The 18,780-nt window shown below is 42.5% G+C and overlaps 1 protein-coding gene across 1 annotated transcript; it reads left to right on the top strand.

Moving 5' to 3' along the window:
• Window positions 1-934: 934 nt before the first annotated feature.
• LOC101937879 (kazal-type serine protease inhibitor domain-containing protein 1-like) lies at window positions 935-18,163 on the top strand. Its single transcript, XM_005284097.4, has 4 exons — window positions 935-3,889; window positions 12,382-12,542; window positions 16,273-16,417; window positions 17,544-18,163. Exons 1-4 carry the CDS (start codon window positions 3,430-3,432, stop codon window positions 17,672-17,674), a joined length of 897 nt encoding a protein of 298 aa, XP_005284154.2. The 5' UTR covers window positions 935-3,429; the 3' UTR covers window positions 17,675-18,163.
• The last annotated feature ends 617 nt before the right edge of the window (window positions 18,164-18,780 follow it).

Raw genomic sequence — 18,780 nt, 5'->3', positions numbered from 1 at the left:
GTGAGGACATGAGGGACCAACGTGAGGACAGGAGGGACGCTCGAGATGAGAGGTGGCGGCAGGAAGACCAGAGGAGGCAGGATGCAACGCTGGGGCTGCTGCGTGAGCAAACAGACATGCTCCGGCGTCTGGTGGAGCTTCAGGAACGGCTGCTGGAAAAGAGACTGCCGCTTCAGCCCCTGTTCCACCCTCCCCCCTCCCCATGTTCCGTATCCTCCTCACCCAGACGTGTAAGAACCCGGGGGGGGGGGGGAGGCTCCGTACACCTTCCCATTCCACCCCAGTAGACAGCCCAAGCAAAAGGCTGTCATTTTTTTAACCTTTTCTTTGTGGCTTTTTCCTTCCCAGCAATCCTCCTCCCAAATACCACCCGGGTTCCCTCCCTCTTTTTCTAATCTATTAATAAAGAATAAATTATTTTTAAATGATAGTGACTTTATTTGGTTTGAAAGAAAGCTGGGGGAAGGGGGAGGGTGGGTTCCTTACAGAAAATGAGTCAATAAAGGGGGCGGGTTTTCATGAAGGAGAAACAAACAGATATTTCACACTGTAGCCTGGCCAGTCATGAAACTGGTTTTTAAAGCTTCTCTGATGCACAGCGCTTCCTGGTGTGCTCTTCTAATCGCCCTGGTGTCTGGCTGCGCGTAATCAGCAGCCAGGCGATTTGCCTCAGCCTCCCACCCCGCCATAAAGGTCTCCCCCTTACTTTCACAGAGATTGTGGAGCACACAGCAAGCAGAAATAACAATGGGGAGATTTCTTTGGCTGAGGTCAGAGCGAGTCAATAATGATCGCCAGCGACCTTTTAAACGGCCAAATGCACATTCTACCACCATTCTGCACTTGCTTAGCCTGTAGTTAAACAGCTCCTGACTCCTGTCCAGGCTGCCTGTGTATGGCTTCATGAGCCATGGCATTAAGGGGTAGGTGGGGTCCCCAAGAATAACTATTGGCATTTCAACATCCCCAACGGTTATTTTCTGGTCCGGAAAGTAAGTCCCTTGCTGCAGCCCTTTAAACAGAGTAGTGTTCCTGAAAACGCGAGCGTCATGAATCCTTCCCGCCCAGCCCGCGTTGATGTTGGTGAAACGTCCCTTGTGATCCACAAGTGCTTGCAGCACCATTGAAAAGTACCCCTTGCGGTTTATGTACTCGGTGGCTTGGTGCTCCGGTGCCAAGATAGGGATATGGGTTCCGTCTATCGCCCCACCACAGTTAGGGAATCCCATTGCAGCAAAACCATCCACTATAGCCTGCACATTTCCCAGAGTCACTAACTTTCGTAGCAGCACCTGAGTGATTGCTTTGGCTACTTGCATCACAGCAGCTCCCACAGTAGATTTGCCCACTCCAAATTGATTCCCGACTGACCGGTAGCTGTCTGGCGTTGCAAGCTTCCACAGGGCTATCGCCACGCGCTTCTCAACTGTGAGGGCTGCTCTCATCTTGGTATTCTGGCGTTTCAGGGCAGGGGACAGCAAGTCACAAAGTTCCATGAAAGTGCCCTTACGCATGCGAAAGTTCCGCAGCCACTGGGAATCGTCCCACACCTGCAACACTATGCGGTCCCACCAGTCTGTGCTTGTTTCCCTTGCCCAGAATCGGCGTTCCATGGATAGAATCTGCCCCATTAACAACATGATCTCCAAAGCAATCCAAAATCCAAAGCCCGTGGTTTCACAGAATTCTGTATCCGTGTCCGTGTCCATGTCCTCATCATGCTTGTCGCTGCACTGCCGCCGCCGCTGCCTCCTCGCCTCGTTTTTCTGGTCCTGGCTGAGCATAAACTCCACGAGAACGCGCGAGGTGTTTACAATGTTCATGACTGCTGTCTTGAGCTCAGCGGGCTCCATGCTTGCCGTGGTATGGAGTCTGCAGTGTTCACCCACCCAGGGAAAAAGGCGCGAAAATGGTTGTCTGCCGTCCGTTGCTTTCATGCAGGGAGGGAGGAGGGAGGGAGGAGGTGAGGCTGTACCCAGAACCACCTGCGACGATGTTTTTTGTCCCATCAGGCACTGGGATCTTAACCCACAATCCCAATCGGCGCGGGAGACTGCGGGAACTATGGGATAGCTATGGGATAGCTACCCACAGTGCAACGGTGCAGAAATCGATGCTAGCCCCGGTACTTGGACGCACACCACCAAATTAATGTGCTTAGTGTGGCCGCATACATTTCGACTTTATACAACCTGTTTTTCAAATCCGAATTATATAAATTCGGATTAATCCCGTAGTGTAGACATACCCTTAGTGGGGCGTGCTCCATTCCTGTCCACTTGCACCGCAAAAAACAGCTTAGACTCTACTGGTTAGGTAGCCATGCTATGCAGTTTATTTAAATTCCCTCCACCACCTTTAAATTTCCACACAGAAGTACAATTTATCATTGTACTTGTATCATCAGCCCTCTCCCCAGAGCCTGAGAAAAGATGAGATCTCCCTTCCTTGGGAGCTCTGAATCTGGGCTCAGCTAGCCCAGCTCCTCTCCCCTGTCAATTTCGTCCTGTGCTTTTTTTTTTTTTATCAGTCCTCTGTTTATGACCTAATTAATCCTCGAGCACCACATAACCTGCCAGCCTGATTAGATAATTACGTTCCAATGACCAATCAGATCACTCTGGGGGACCTAATTAGTGCTACAGTGATCAGAGTGCTGACTGACCTGCTAGCTCCCAGCACTGTCACACCCCTATTACTATTATTTTCACAAAGGCAGGGGGACAGAGCCAGAACAATGAATCCAGGGACCCACCTCCATGTTTGAAGTTCAGATCTGGATCCAAGTGTGATGGCCTGGGGCCATCTCTATAAAGGATCCATAATAGAATTATGAATCCAAACACACGCAGACTAGGGAGATATTTGGACCTAAACCTTGATCCAAATGTCCTGGCTCTGGCTCAGCTCTAGAGGTAAGTCCCCTGCTGCTTTGGGCATTGGTTTCCATCCATGTTTAGTTCTTTGTGACTAACACTATTAAGGGAGTGAGAGAAAAGAGGGAAATAGAACAAAGCATGTACTTCTCTGCTCTTTCATCATTTCATTCTGTACCTCTTCCTACAGCGGCTACAATATAATGTTTTTCAATAGAACAACTCTGCAAATTTGGCTCAAGGAGACCCTGAGCAAACAGCATTTCACAAATCTTCAACTCAGCTGTCAGAAGGGAAGTGTGTTTCATATGTATGCAAGACCTGCTTTCCAAACTACATTAGAGAAAAGCTTCTAGGTTTGTAGGCATTTTTATTTATCAGTTCCAGATCAGGAACCTGATGCTAATTTCTCTTTAAAGCCTTCACAGTACATTTATATTCCAAAAACAAAAAAGGAGTGTGACGTTTTCTCTCTCTTGCTCGCTCTTGTTCTCCTCCCCCCCGCCCCCTTGGTTTTACTCCAAAGACCTTTGCATTTCATTACATTCTCAAGATGAAGGTTCTGGAGGTTATAGTAGTGCTGGTAGCCCTGGTACAAGTTTCTCAAAGTTTCCCCACCTTGTACTACAGGAGTTGGTTGAGATTGTTAAGGGAAGGAGATAGCTGTGGAAAATGCAATTTGGAACTTTGCTCCAAACCTACACACTGTCCAGCTGGGACTGTATTAGATCAGTGTGGCTGCTGTCCTGAATGTGGGAATGTGGAAGGGCAGATCTGTGACTTGGATAAGGTCAATCATTTCTACGGGCAGTGTGGGGAGAACATGGAGTGCAGGCTGGATGCCGACGAAACCAAGTTTGGGGAAATCCCTGAACCACAATGTGTCTGCAAATCCCAGGAAAGTGTCTGTGGACCTGAAGGCAAGACCTATGTGAACATCTGCCAATTCAATGAGGCTTACTCTGAGAAGAGAAGAAATATCAACATGAAGCACAAAGGACCATGTGAATCAGGTAACATACATAGACATGTATACCAAGTAAACTGTTCTCTAAAGCAGATATATAAAGGAGACAAAGATTTGATGTTAATTTCTAGAAATATCTTTTAATGTTGCAGCCTACTTACAGCAAAATAATGCTTCAGCATCATTATAATTACTGTACTACTTCTTTGAGATTTAAACAAGTAGTTCATCAGCTGGTGTTTAATCTTGTGTGTTGTAAGCTTCTATATTACCATAGTGGATTTTATATCACATGGTCCTCCGAATATGTGGAATGTGAACTTGTATATTATACAAGTTATATGTAAAGTTATATATGACCATAATTGAATTAATATCACAAAGTCACTAATAAGTGAAAGATGTTCAGAGTAGCTAAGCAGAAAGTGAAATGTGGTGAGGGTCAACCACAGAGAATAAAAATCTTTAGAATTATTATTATTTAATACCTGAACTGATATTGCAGAGGTGGGTAGCAAGGAAGGTCTCAGTTAATATGGTGATGGAACCGGAATGGAATAGAATAGGGTTTGGAAATCACTTAAATAAAGTTCCATTCTTGATATAAAGAGTTACATTATTTTTAACAATGATTTTTAAAAGATCTAAACACCCACTGATGATTACAAATCCACACATTAGAACAGAATCAAACTGGAATAATTTCCCTAAAGGCAGTTGCATTCATGTTGATTATATAAAATTATGAACCTCATTTCAGTTTGTTGAGGCTTTAAACTAAATACACCTTTTGGCTATGTTTTATTTGCATAGGTAAGAAACAAGCATTCAAATGCAGCTACACTGCATGGCAGGATGGTGGGAGAGAGAATGAAGTGGTTAGGGTAGTTACTTGAACACTGGCTATTTTTACAGTCTGATTTTAATGTGATTCATCCTTCAGGAATTAGTATCACCATCTCACATAGCAGATTTCTGAGTGACCTAATGCACAATATGGAGAGAGGTCCAAATTACACACAGCTAGACACAGGACTCAGAATGCACATATAGAGGGACTTTCTGTACAAGATCTCAAAGTGTATATATGTTTGCAGTTTGTGAGATTATATGTAGAGTTCTCACACAAATCTGTACACGTGCGTATGCATATTCCTGTTTAAAAATGTAATGATGCATCATCTCCTATCAATTGTTTTATATAGTACAAAATGTTGCTTGGAAGTAGCCTCATTTCTTTGCAGAGAATTTTAAGCTTCTTGTCTCTCCATGACTTTCTCCCCTGAAGTTTATTTAAATTGATTGCTTGTCTTACTAAGCTGGAATAGTAAGCGCTGAGTGCAAGCAGAACCAAATGTACAGGATCCTCAGGTTTGCACATCAGCAGACATGCCAAAGAACATTCTCCAAATGTTACAGCCCCACTGCCCCTTGGAACAGAAAGGATATTGCAGAAGACTAAAGTTGCACTGAAAAAATGTGCTTGAAACTGGAGATCCAGAATACTGAACTTTTCCACTGATAGCCTCTTGTGGGGCCAGATTCAGAGGTGCTAGAGGTGATAGCTTGTACGTTGGTTACTGGTACAGCATTTGGCACAACAGCCTATAGTCCTCAAGGGCCATGTCATATTTCCGCTGGGCTCTTCCCATTCTTGGCTGTGAACAGACAACTCTGGGCCAAATTCAGAAGTGATATAAATGGTGTTTTTTGTGACAACTCTGGTCCACATATATTTGCTCCCTGGACCCAGGGGGCAATTGCATAAGGGTGGAGGTTCATTGTCAGGGGAGGGAACACAGCAATCCCCCGCTCCTGTAGGGGGTTTGCCAAGCATCTTTAATTTGTGGCCTTGGCTCCCTAGGAGTGTTGCTGGCCAAGGAGCTCAGAATGTGCACATCCATTGATTGTCCTGCTCCCACCCTCCCTTCAGCCATCTCAGTGCCAGGCAGTTCCAGCCCCCCCCCAACAGAGTGGGGGTTGTTGTCTGCCAGCCCAGCACCCACTCCAGACTTTGTCATGAGGATCCTACATGCTGGCAGGAGCGAATCCAGCTACAGGGACTCCAGGTACATGAATTTACATTCATGCTGTAATGGAGGAATTGTTGCAGGAAAAGCAACCAACTCAAGGATGCAAGATAAAGTAGCTCCCCCTGTCTCCATCTCACCTTATCCTCTCCAACCTTACCAGAGTCCTTGTTGACTGAGGTTTGGTAGCAGTGCTGTTCTATTCCATCTGTTCATTCTCCTCTCTTAGCATTAGGGTGACCAGACGTCACGATTTTATAGGGACAGTCCCGATTATTTGGGGCTTTGTCTTATATAGGCACCTATTTCCCCCCCCCCCCCACCCCGTCCCGATTTTTCACATTTACTGTCTAGTCACCCTACCTGGCATGCCATGGGGAAAGGTTGATCCTGACTCTCCTAATGTTCCTCTGTAACCACACACACAGTGTTGCATACATAGAACTAGTCACTTTAAAGAGAACCTTGGTGGCTTTAGTTTATATTCTCCTTGCAATTTACCAGTCAAACATTGGAGTGGGGAGCATGCAGTGCGTCCTCCTCTGGCCACACCTTCTATTCCTTAGCAAACCCATTTTCTGCTGCCTATACACTGGTGTGAACAAGGGCAGCATATCTGCACTCCAGTATATTTACAAGTGCTCTTGCAGGTGGTAGGCAGCTCAAGCCCCTGATTCTGATCCACTTTGTAACTGTGTAAATCAGTAACTCCTGGATCCTGGGAGTTAGACTACATGACCCTTGCTGTCCCTTCTAACCCTATGATTCTAATACTGATTCTGCCCGTCTGTCTGGCCTTGGACAAGTTATTTAGCCTCTGTGTGCCTCAGTTTCTCCAAGTGTAAAATGGGCATAATAGTTCTTGCCCACTTTTGTAAAGCACTTTGCAATCTAAGGATGAAAGCACTGTAAAAATTCACAGTATTGGTATAGCAGCAGGGCAGAAGATGCACCTTATTTTATACTTGTGCACTGTGCAATGGACAGGATGATGGGCCTTTATAAGAACTTCAGCAGGTTTTACTTTAGGACAATAAAACTGTGATCTTAGGGGAAAACATTAAGAAGTTACCAGAGGCTGCCAAGCTGTCATGCAAAGCTCTTTGAATTGTCTTCTGCCATGTGAGAGAATAGATAGGATTTCAAAGAGGAATATTTGCTTTAGAGCTAAAATGTCTTTTTTACCCTTTTGGAACTTGGCTCTTAAGAGGCAGAAAAAAGTAAAAGATTAAAAGGTATTTTAAATCTTATGTCACTAACACAAATGCACAATGATCTAGATGAGGATAGTACATTGAATGTGCTATTCACCATGGCTCTGTGCCTTGTGAGCTTGTTTACAGCGCTGCAAAGTGTGTGTAAAAGGCCACCATTATGTTGTGGCAGTGTTTTATACCAGTTTCACACAGCTACAAGTAACTCCAAAAGGTGTAATGCAATGGAAAGTCTAGGCCCTGAGATTAGCAATTTATCTGTGCCTTGGCATTCTGCTGGTTGTCCTTTGAATGAGAAACAGATGCTGAGCACTGATCTGTATCTTTTGGTAGCATTCTGTAAATCTATACATCATTAATCTCAATGTATGTTGCGTTCATACTTTTCCTTCAAAGCATCTCCTGTCCTAGGGATGCCAAATAGATTAATTGTATACAGCAACTGATGAATGAATAAATAAATAACAATAAACTCCTTTCATCACAAGAGCAGACTTCTATCTTCTGTCTGCCACACACACACAAAGTCAAAGTCACACATGAGAAAAGGCCCATTTTCCTTCCCCAAAAGGTTGGTTTGATCAATTTCTAGCTTACAAATAATAGCTTACAAAGATTAACTGTATTGATGACATGCAGATTCTCCACACTTAATACATCCTTTTTCAAACCTTTGCTGCTGTTGATTTCACGAAGCAATATACCCACCCCACAGCATTTCTCTTTACGTCAGCAGCACAAAATACCAGATTATTTTAATGGGAATTTTATACGAAAGGAGCAAAGGAATAGTTTACTGCCTTGTGTGCATTGTGTTACAAATCAGACAAATAACAGTAAACATAAATATCATATAGTTGGAGAAATATACCATTTTGTTGTTACCAAATCAACATTCTTTTGTTTGAGTTTGATGTTGGATTGAAAAAAAATATAATATCACTTAGAAAATGATTTCTGCACTTTTTTTTCAATAGTTTTGGGGCTAATGGCTATTTTTCTCACATCTGTGGCGGCAGCGATAGGTGACAAATACATAGTAGGGTAAAATTCATGGCCAATATTTTCAAAAGCAACTAGTGATTTTGAATATTCGCTCTTCCTCTAAATCAGGCCCCCTTAAAGCATCTCATGTTGGGCAGCCACAAATGGAGGCATCCCAAATCATTAGTCGCTGTTGTAAATCCTGGACCATACTGCTGGCTCGGAGTGCAAGTCTACTACCTGGTCCATGGAGAACTTGGGGTCATCTATAGCTTATCTTCCCCATCCCTTTGCACGGGTGCTCAAGAGAGAGGTTATAAGGGAAGCAGCTGGGGGAAAATGTTGTTTGGTAGATAATGCTCCTAAGCCAGAAGTCTGGGAGCTTTGCTGTTTCATCTCTGATTGTGTTGAATGATCTTCCTGTCCTGTCATAAGCATTTACCTTTGCTGAAGGGTAACTGTGTCCTCTTCTCATGAAATAATTCTACAAGTAAATAGCTTTCTGAGGTGAACTATGTGGGGATTTGAGGGGGAACATACTCCCCTGCAACCCAGACTGAGAGCTCTGATCACTAGTCTTTGGCTAGTTTCAGAGTAGCAGCTGTGTTAGTCTGTATCCGCAAAAAGAACAGGAGTACTTGTGGCACCTTAGAGACTAACAAATTTATTTGAGCATAAGCTTTCGTGGGCTACAGCCCACTTCTTCGGATGCATCTCTGGCTACTACTCTAATCCAAGTAAGGTCTGAAGTAAGTGGATTCATCCACTTGGTAGACTCACTGAGTATGTCTATACTACATTGTATACCCAGGTCTGTGGGTATACAAGCCCGTGCTTGAGCATCCACACTGCATTGTAAACCTGAGTTAAAATTGCTGGGTTCGGGTCTCACAGCCATGCTGATGTGTCCAAACTGCACTGTGCAGACCTTCTGACTTGGGTCTGTGGCTTGAGCTGATTCCACACTCCAAAATGACAGGGCTTGGTCCTGAGTCTCAGTGGGACTCCAGTTCTTACTCAGCACCTCTAGCAGAGTCCATGGGTCTGAGTCCAGAGGAGATCCAGGCCCCAATCAAACTGATTTCTCTTTGGCTGGAAGAGGGGCTTGGGCTCAAATTTCTGTCTGAACTCGGGTTTATAGTGCAGGATAGACATACCCACTGTGGCAGTTCCCCCGGCCTGCTCAAGAACTCCCCACACTTACTCCCACAGAATGCCACTCTGTGGCATGGAAGGCATTGCAAACCCCAACCTCCCTACCTCTGTTGCCTGTTCAAAGCTTGTCCTCATTGACTCCCCTACAGAAGCACAACTGGGATGTTTTAGGCCTTATGCTGTTTTTGGAAGGGGAGGCTGGATTTCAGTCATAAAGACTGTGCCAACCTAGAATGAAGCGGAACAGATACACTGCATGTGAGATGCTCCCCTCAGGAAATTCTAGAGTAAGGTATGTGTATTAAGGGTAAAGGCACAGTTATGTGAACACAGACACACATGCAAGGCCAGAGTTGGAGATATGCAAAATCAGAAACGCATGCAAAGGGAACTTTTAAAAATCTGGCTTTCAATACATATTGTTCTTAAAGTGCTGGCTTACTTGAGTTCACTTTGCCCTTGCAACAGGCAGCAAGATGTTTTTGTGAGACCAGATTCTTAAATCATTCTGGGTTATTTTTTAATCTGTTAGCACCTCACTTTTGATTGGAATTGTTAAATACTGCAAATAATTTGTGAATATTCATTCAAATTCCAAGTGCCTGCTTGATTTGATCAAGTCCATATACCTTTCTATTTGCTATGGGTGTGTGAGCTTGCACAGTGCTGAGTGTTCTGGCCCTGATCCAGCAATATTCTTAAGCACATGCTTCACATCAATCAATCAGATTGCTCATGTGCTTACAGTTACGTCTGTGTTTAAGTGGTAGATGGGGGCTAGAGTGCTCAACACCTTGCAGCACTGAGTCCTGTTTGTAAACAGTCACACAAGCAGGGTTGTGTTCACAGGAATATCTGGAAAATTTGAGTTCTTCAGATGAATACTTGGATCAGCATTTGAGCACAGGTATCCAGAAGTAAGATTCACCTGTTTAAAAAGTTTTCTCATCCAATCTGTGAGCAGAAATAACTATCTACATAACGACTAGTGACAAGTTAAGGTAAACATTTTGGCTCCCTAGGCTTACCTGTACTTCCATGCGGAGTCCCATTAAAGTCAATAGAACTACCAGTAGTAAAGTTAAGCAAACGTGAAAATTTCTCATCCTAACTATTCAATGTATCCTTTATGAATTCTGAGTACATTAGGCAACTCTGAAAATCTCAGCCCTAAAGGATTTGAATGCCTAATTCTCATTAAAGTTCATGTGAATTAGATGTTCAAATACTGTAGTCAGTTTTGAAAATCTGAGCTTAGAAGAAAACCAGGATTGTTTAATGAGCAATACATAAACAGCAAATGAGAAATTTGCTGGATATTTTCTCTGCAATGCATAATTTGATCTGGTCTGTATTTGATGTTGTCAGCACCTAATTAGATCAATTATATCTGACTGCATGTATTGAAGCTATTGTTTTAGAAATCTGGAACATTGCTGTGACAATTTCAGCTGCTGAAACATTCATTCTGCAGAGACGTATTGACTCAAATATTGCAGGCAAAAATGTATTTATTTACCAAAGCTTCCATCTTCAAGCATCTGGGACACAGGACAAAAAAACAACAACAATTAAACCCAAACTGGACCTAGTGTCCCAGAAAATACAGATAACTTTAAAAAAAGATAGAAAACATATGTTTGACTGAAAAATGTGTTAGTTGTGGACAAACATACTGGGGAAAAAATGCAAATAGAGTGCCAAAAAGTAGGCTATAACAATGATCATGTTGTTTTTTTTCTCTGATTGTTGATGTAACAAATCATATAGTATGTTCAATACATGCATAGTACATGCTGCATATGTACATTCAGTAGATGCATTCATGTACATTCAGCCTGACCCTTATCCTTTAACTGTTTATTTTCTTATTGTGTTCAAAGCACTGGATGGGCTCCCTCTTGTGGTTAATGAAAACCTTTTCTTGTTTCAGCCAAACGTGAAAAGCTAGTGAATAAATTAAGGTAGCTTTGAACTACAGTATAGCTGTTTATTTTTTATTGGGTAAAATGGTTCAGATAACTGGTGGTTCATATTCTACTGTATTAGTATTTTATTACCTTTATGTAACATGCAAAAAATGCATTCTTTGCTTTTTCAAAACAAAGCACTGATATGTGCTCAAAAATATTAACAATTTTTAAACATAAGTTACATTAAGCTGTGATCAAATTAGGCAAGATAGAAAAGGCTTAGGCCCAGGTATTTTAAGAATTGCTCCACTGAATGTTGCAATTCCTCATTCTGCATGTATTGATCTCATTTATAACCTCTATAGCCCAGTATAAGGTTATATTGCGTGTTTGCATTGTAAACTTCTGTAACTGTGTAACTCACCAAACAGGAAAGAAGCATTAATTAGTGTAAAGTGCCGGTCTTGTGGACAACGGGGCCTTTGGAAGCAAATGAGCCATTGTGATATCTCAAAAGGACAAAGACTTTGATTATCTTCCCCACTGGCATAAAGAGGAGTCAGGCACTGACACTTGTTCTATCAGTTTGGAGTCTGGGGAGAAGGGGATAAAAATCTCTGACAAGGAAGGAAACTTGATTCTTTTTGCTGCTTGGACTCTAAAGGGGCAAGAATCACTAAGCAAAAGCCCCCCAGCTGTTTTGCCTGGGTTAGCCCCAAAGGACATATAAAGTCAGCTTATGACAGCAATTTCTATTATCTTTTGAAACTCAAGACTGATACTCATTTATTTGTGTGTTACCTGCTTTAACCTCATAACTCCTTTATTTCTTTTCTTATTTAATAAACCTGTAGTTAGTTTATTACAGGATTTGCTACAGGCAGCATCTTTGGGTTGAGATCTGAGTAAGTGACTGGAAGTAACCTGAATATGGTTGGGATATTTGGTATAAGTGACCATCTGTGATGCCTGGGTGGCAAGATAGACCGGAATGCCCAAGGGGACTGTCTGTGCCTCCATGGCAAGACTGTTATACTGCATTCGGAGTTCACATTTGTTACTGGGTGGGTGAAACATAATTATAGAACATACCACCAGTTTGGGGTGTTTGCCAGTCTCAGGGCAGACTGTGAGCCGCGCCAGATTGCATGACAATATTGTTTGACATTTTCTTACTGCGTACAGGCAATTGCATTTTACCACGTCCATCTATCAGGCTCTTTTCATATTGGTTCCTTGCAGCTCCTGTTATTTCTTTGCCACCTCAGGATGCTCAGAACTTCACAGGTAATGACATAATCTTTGGCTGTGAGGTGTCCGCCTATCCTATGCCACACCTTGAGTGGAAGAAAAAAGGGAATAAAATGTTTCTGCCAGGAGATGATGCCCACATCTCAATCCAGGTAGATTATGCTTATTCCACAGATCATATTTTTTACTATTGAGTTGTGGGGAGGAGATGGAGGGTTAAAGAGGCTGTCTCATTTTTACTGCCTTTCTCCTGTTGCAGAGACAAGTTGGGTGAGGTAATATCTTTTATTGGACCAACTTCTGTTGGTGAGAGAGACTGGGTTCAGGTCTCCTGTTGCTTCACTACATAGCCCAGTTTATCTGCATATGATAAAAGATTTAGAAAACCTGACCTATGAGGAAAGAGTAAAAAAAACTGGGCATGTTGAGTCTTGAGAAAAGACAACTGAGTGAGGACCTGAGAAGTCTTCAAATATATTAAGGGCTATTATAAAAAGGATGGTATCAATTGTTCTCCATGTCCACTGGTGGTAGAACAAGAAGTAATGGGCTTAATCTGCAGCAAGGGAGATTTAGGATAGATAGTACATAAGAATGGCATACTGGGTCGGACCAAAGGTCCATCTAGCCCAGTATCCTGTCTACTGACAGTGGCCAATGCCAGGTACCCCAGAGGGAGTGAACCTAACAGGTAATGATCAAGTGATCTCTCTCCTGCCATCCATCTCCACCCTCTGACAAACAGAGGCTAGGGACACCATTCCTTACCCATCGTGGCTAATAGCCATTAATGGACTTAACCTCCATGAATTTATCCAGTTCTCTTTTAAATGCCGTTATAGTCCTAGCCTTCACAACCTCCTCAGGTAAAGAGTTCCACAAGTTGACTGTGTGCTGTGTGAAGAAGAACTTCCTTTTATTTGTTTTTAAACCTGCTGCCTATTAATTTCATTTGGTGACCCCTAGTTCTTGTATTATGGGAATAAGTAAATAACTTTTCCTTATCTATTTTCTCCACATCACTCATAATTTTATATACCTCTATCATATCCCCCCTTAGTCTCCTCTTTTCCAAGCTGAAAAGTCCTAGCCTCTTTAATCTCTCCTCATATGGGACCCGTTCCAAACCCCTAATCATTTTAGTTGCCCTTCTCTGAACCTTTTCTAGTGCCAGTATATCTTTTTTGAGATGAGGAGACCATATCTGTATGCAGTATTCAAGATGTGGGTGTACCATTGATTTATATACGGGCAATAATATATTCTCCGTCTTATTCTCTATCCCTTTTTTAATGATTCCTAACATCCTGTTTGCTTTTTTGACTGCCCCTCCACACTGCGTGGACATCTTCAGAGAACTATCCACGATGACTCCAAGATCTTTTTCCTGATTCGTTGTAGCTAAATTAGCCTCCATCATATTGTATGTATAGTTGGGGTTATTTTTTCCAATGTGCAATACTTTACATTTCTCCACATTAAATTTCATTTGCCATTTTGTTGCCCAATCACTTAGTTTTGTGAGATCTTTTTGAAGTTCTTCACAGTCTGCTTTGGTCTTAACTATCTTGAGCAGTTTGGTATCATCTGCAAACTTTGCCACCTCACTTTTTACCCCTTTCTCCAGATCATTTATGAATAAGTTGAATAGGATCGGTCCTAGGACTGATCCTTGGGAAACGCCACTAGTTACCCCTCTCCATTCTGAGAATTTACCATTAATTCCTACCCTTTGTTCCCTGTCTTTTAACCAGTTCTCAATCCGTGAAAGGACCTTCCCTCTTATCCCATGACAACTTAATTTACTCTAAGAGCCTTTGGTGAGGGACCTTGTCAAAGGCTTTCTGGAAATCTAAGTACAATATGTCCACTGGATCCCCCTTGTCCACATGTTTGTTGACCCCCTCAAAGAACTCTAATAGATTAGTAAGACATGATTTCCCTTTAGAGAAACCATGTTGACTTTTGCCCAACAATTTATGTTCTTCTATGTGTCTGACAATTTTATTCTTTACTATTGTTTCGACTAATTTGCCCAGTACTGATGTTAGACTTACCGGTCTGTAATTGCCGGGATCACCTCTAGAGCCCTTTTTAAATATTGGCGTTACATTAGCTATCTATCTCTAACATCGAGGGTCCCCACTGGTTGTTTAGCAGGCTTCCTGCTTCTGATGTACTTAAAAAACATTTTGTTATTACCTTTAGAGTTTTTGGCTAGCCGTTCTTCAAACTCCTCTTTGGCTTTTCTTATTACTTTCTTGCACTTAATTTGGCAGTGTTTATGCTCCTTTCTATTTACCTCACTAGGATTTGACTTCCACTTTTTAAAGGAAGTATTTTTATCTCTCACTGCTTCTTTTACATGGTTGTTAAGCCACGGTGGCTCTTTTTTAGTAGAAAATCTTTCTCATTACAAGGATAGCTAAGCCCTGGAACAGGCTTCTATGGGAGGTTGTGGAATCCTCATCACTGGAGGTTAAGAACAAGTTGGATAAACACCTGTAAGGGATGGTCTAGGTTTACTTGGTCCTGCCTCAGTGCAGGGGCATGGATTCAATGACTTCTCAAAGTCCCTTCCTGCTCCACATTTTTATGATTCTATGAACGTCAATAACAGGATACAACACTATTACAAAGCCTATGTTGTTATGATAAATAACTTGCTAGCAGGGGGTGCTACCGTATGGCCCTGCCTGGGGAATTAAGAGAATTCTGCTTTCAGAAATGCTTGATGAGAGAGGACAGCATATGTAGAGGAAGAAGTAAACCCTGAATGTTGCACTGTCTTGGCTCTCTCTAATGGATCTGGTCAGGATCCAGAAGTCCTTACCAGGCAGAACTCCCATTAACTTCATTGTGATTTTTGCCTGCATAAAGACAAAGAGGATCTGGCTCTCTGATCATTGGCAGTTAAGTAGCTGCTGTCAAGAATAAAAGTGTATATTAAATCTAATCCAAGAGTGTAGGCAAGGGTGGTGTACCCCATGCTGAGGAAGAAGTTCCTCCACCTCCTTGTGTGGCAGGAAAAATAAGAGCTTTCTGGCCTGGAAGGTGAAGTGACTGCAGGCCTTGGTAGGGGAAACAGCCTTTAAAAGGAAGTGTTTGGGTTGTAGGAGGGGCACTGGATTCCAGAGGTGAGAAGACCTCTGCCTGGACCTGGGCTGAGAGGCCCTTTGTCACCTTTTATGCTGTTCAGACCGGGGCACTGTAGTCAAAGTGAAACAAGTTTGCTTTGAACTCCCAGCCATATTTGGGATTCACCACCCTTCTGGAGCCAGAGCTTCCATAGACCCCTGCCTGGAAAACATGGAGCCTAGCACTCAGCCAGCTCAGTGCAGGAGCCAGCTGGTCCAGCCCAGCGGGAAGGGCAGGGTCTCCTCCCCTAAAGACAATACACCACCTATGATTAGAGGGGAGCACTATCCCCTGGAGAATGAAGGTGGGGCTGGGCCAGCTGGTCACACCAGAAGACAATAGAGGAACAGAAATCTAAAAGCCACCATTTCCACCCACCTGTACCCTCACCCCCAAAAGACTTATAAGGATGAGAGGCCCAGGAGGCCTATGGAGAAGCTGACATATGGAGCAGAAGTGGAGTCAGGTGTGGGGCTGGGGATGCAGAGCAGGGAGGGGGTCAGGGCTGAGTGTTGGAGAAGTTTGGGGAAGTGGGCAGGGGCAGCATGAGTTGAGGGGGCCCAGGGCAGCAAAGGGGAGGGGCACACAGGAGTAGATAAAGCTTGGAGGCCAAGGGGCAGTGGCAATGTACAGTAATGGAGAGCAAAGTTTGGCTCCAAACATAATTCAGGTAATTACCCTTGTGAAAAGCATCCTCTTCTCTGGTGTCTGCTAAATCTTGACAGTGTATCTGCCTTCTCTCAGGCAAGAGGTGGACCTAAGAAGTACGGTGTGACAGGGTGGCTGCAAATTCAAGGCATCAAAAAATCGGATGAAGGCATCTACATCTGCCAAACAAAAAACAAGTATGGCACTGCATATGCATCTGCAAGACTGAAAGTCATTGATGGTAAAGTGTTTTACTTTTGAGGTGAAGAATTTTTAGCATTTGGTTTCAACATTTAGAGCCCGGGTTTCAAATGCTTCTGCCTCACCTGGTAAATGCAAATCCTCTGTGTTGGCACTTAAACTGATGCTCAGGTGCATAAAGCAGGCAATTGCCCCACAAACTCTGTGGATCTGTCAGGGGCTGAGCACCCTCAATTCCCACAGACTTCACCTCACAGGGATTGGCCCTTATATGCTAAGGTGAGTGTCCAAATGTGAATGTCCTATTAAGAGGCCCACATTTGAAAACTGTGTTCTGTCACTGTATCCTTATCTCTTATCAGCTCTAGGTATTTTTAGTCAAAAATGTGTATAAAGTGTAGTAAACAAAAAAGGATAAACTGGTTAATATCATGGGGGTTTGCTACAATGTTCACCTTTTTCCACCTGAAAGACACTGTGGATCACAGCTGTAAAGTTGTGCCATCCCTTTTTACACAACCCCCCTTTGACCACAGGTAGAGTTCCATACCAGAACCATAGCTGCATGTGGCTCTGAGCAATTCTTAGAACTTCAACAATTCTGTTTAATCATTTACTTTTTGAAAAACTAGGAAGGAATTTGAAATTGCTTTTAATAAGCGTGCTTAGAGAAACATATGAAGTAACTTTTACTATTTATTTTTGATTGGGTACGGTCCTGGAGGCTAAACTTCTTTTGACTCTAAAGAGAATTGTGCTTGCATTGCATGGGCAGAAGCAAGCTACATTGTTCATATTTCACTCTTGATATGGGCCTCTTCTCTTTGCCAAACAATGGGCTTGATCCTACAATGGTAATTTCATGTGCAGAGCACTTGCAGGATCAATTCATGGTTTACTTGTGTTTGGAATAGAGTTAAAATAGGTGTGTTTTCCATACTTGAGAGTGGGAGAGAGAAATAAGTATGGCAAAGCTCCCATTGACTTCAATGATACAGAAACAAGCCATCAGATATTGCCTCTTTCTCTCCAAAAGAGAACTTGCTAACCCATTAACAAGTGTGTTAAGCTCACTGTAGAATTCTAAAATCATGTTATCTTCCTCTTAGTTCTTGCTTTGTTTATGTTCCTTTTAATGTGGAGACAATTTATGTCTTGCTGTGCAGGTTCATCCTCTACATTTCAGATTTCTGCTGGCAGCAGAATCACAAGCTACACTACAGATTATGGAGACTATTATGACCATACTGAAGAGGATGAGGAGGAAGAATATGAATCTGGAGACTATGAAAATTGAAATAAGTTCCTATGATAATCTAGATATATTAAGGGTCCAATATTCTTCCCTTTCAGCTGTATTTACCAGTGTGATTGTTCTGTAAAGAGTCCCTTCCTTCCCATAGTTTATATAGCACTCTTCTGGAATTTGCAGGATGTTCTCAGTCATTTGGCCAAAGAGTACTGTACTACATATCGCTAATAATAATCAGATAGACCATAGGCTGGTATTGTCAGACGATTGAACACAACTCTTCAACATGGACCTGCCTATTAAGTATTCTGAAAAAGATCCTCTTCTCCATTTTAATTTTTTTAAATGTTGAAGATTGGATTAACAAAATCAGTTCTGAAACTAAAGGAACTCTTTACCTCCCGTCCATTATCTTCTTTCTGCATTGCCCATGTAGATCTCAAGAGAGCAGTCACAAACACAAGTAGTTACGATTGCAAAATAGTTTCAAATTAAACTTCTTTAACACTTTCAGGAAGACTTTCCTTTTCTGGTTTGGTAGCTTCCAGGGTTAGTCTCAGCCAAAAGTGAATTGTCTGGTTTTTTTTTGGTTGGTTGGTTGGTTGTTTTGTTTTTTTTTTTAGCTGAGTGCATGAAACAATTTACACTTTTCCCATTGTATAAAAACAGCAGGTCGCTTAAGTCATCATGCTAGTCAGGGGCAGAAATTTACTATCTGACAGAAGGGATCTGGGACCCAAGGAGCAGTGAGGGAAATCTAGGGCTTCCTGTGTAACCAAACCAACAGACATACTGTATGGCTCCACCCAGAATAATTTATTTACCTCCTATTCTTTCCCTCGGTCATCACTTATGCTTTAAGCAGAATTGTGTAAGGTGGGGATTTCTATGAATTAATGTGGAGTTAGCAGGGGTGGCTACTCCTGGTCTCTGTCCATGCCCTTCAGACACATGGAATTCCAACTGTACAACGGTCACATAGACAAAATTCTGTGGGCTCCAACACTCACCTTTTCTGGGATGCTTTCAACTAGCAGTGCGTTTTAGCTGCACACACTTCTGATCCCTCAAGATATTGCATTCATGGAAATGCCAAAGGCATTTTATTAAAAGCACAAAATTCTTTATTTTTTAAAATATTCTGGGAAAAT

The sequence above is a fragment of the Chrysemys picta genome, chromosome 8 (assembly GCF_011386835.1).
Source record: "Chrysemys picta bellii isolate R12L10 chromosome 8, ASM1138683v2, whole genome shotgun sequence".
In the NCBI taxonomy this organism is placed as follows: Eukaryota; Metazoa; Chordata; order Testudines; family Emydidae; genus Chrysemys; species Chrysemys picta.
The sequence above is the reverse complement of the archived record's forward strand: the minus strand, read 5'-3'. Positions and strand labels throughout refer to the sequence as shown.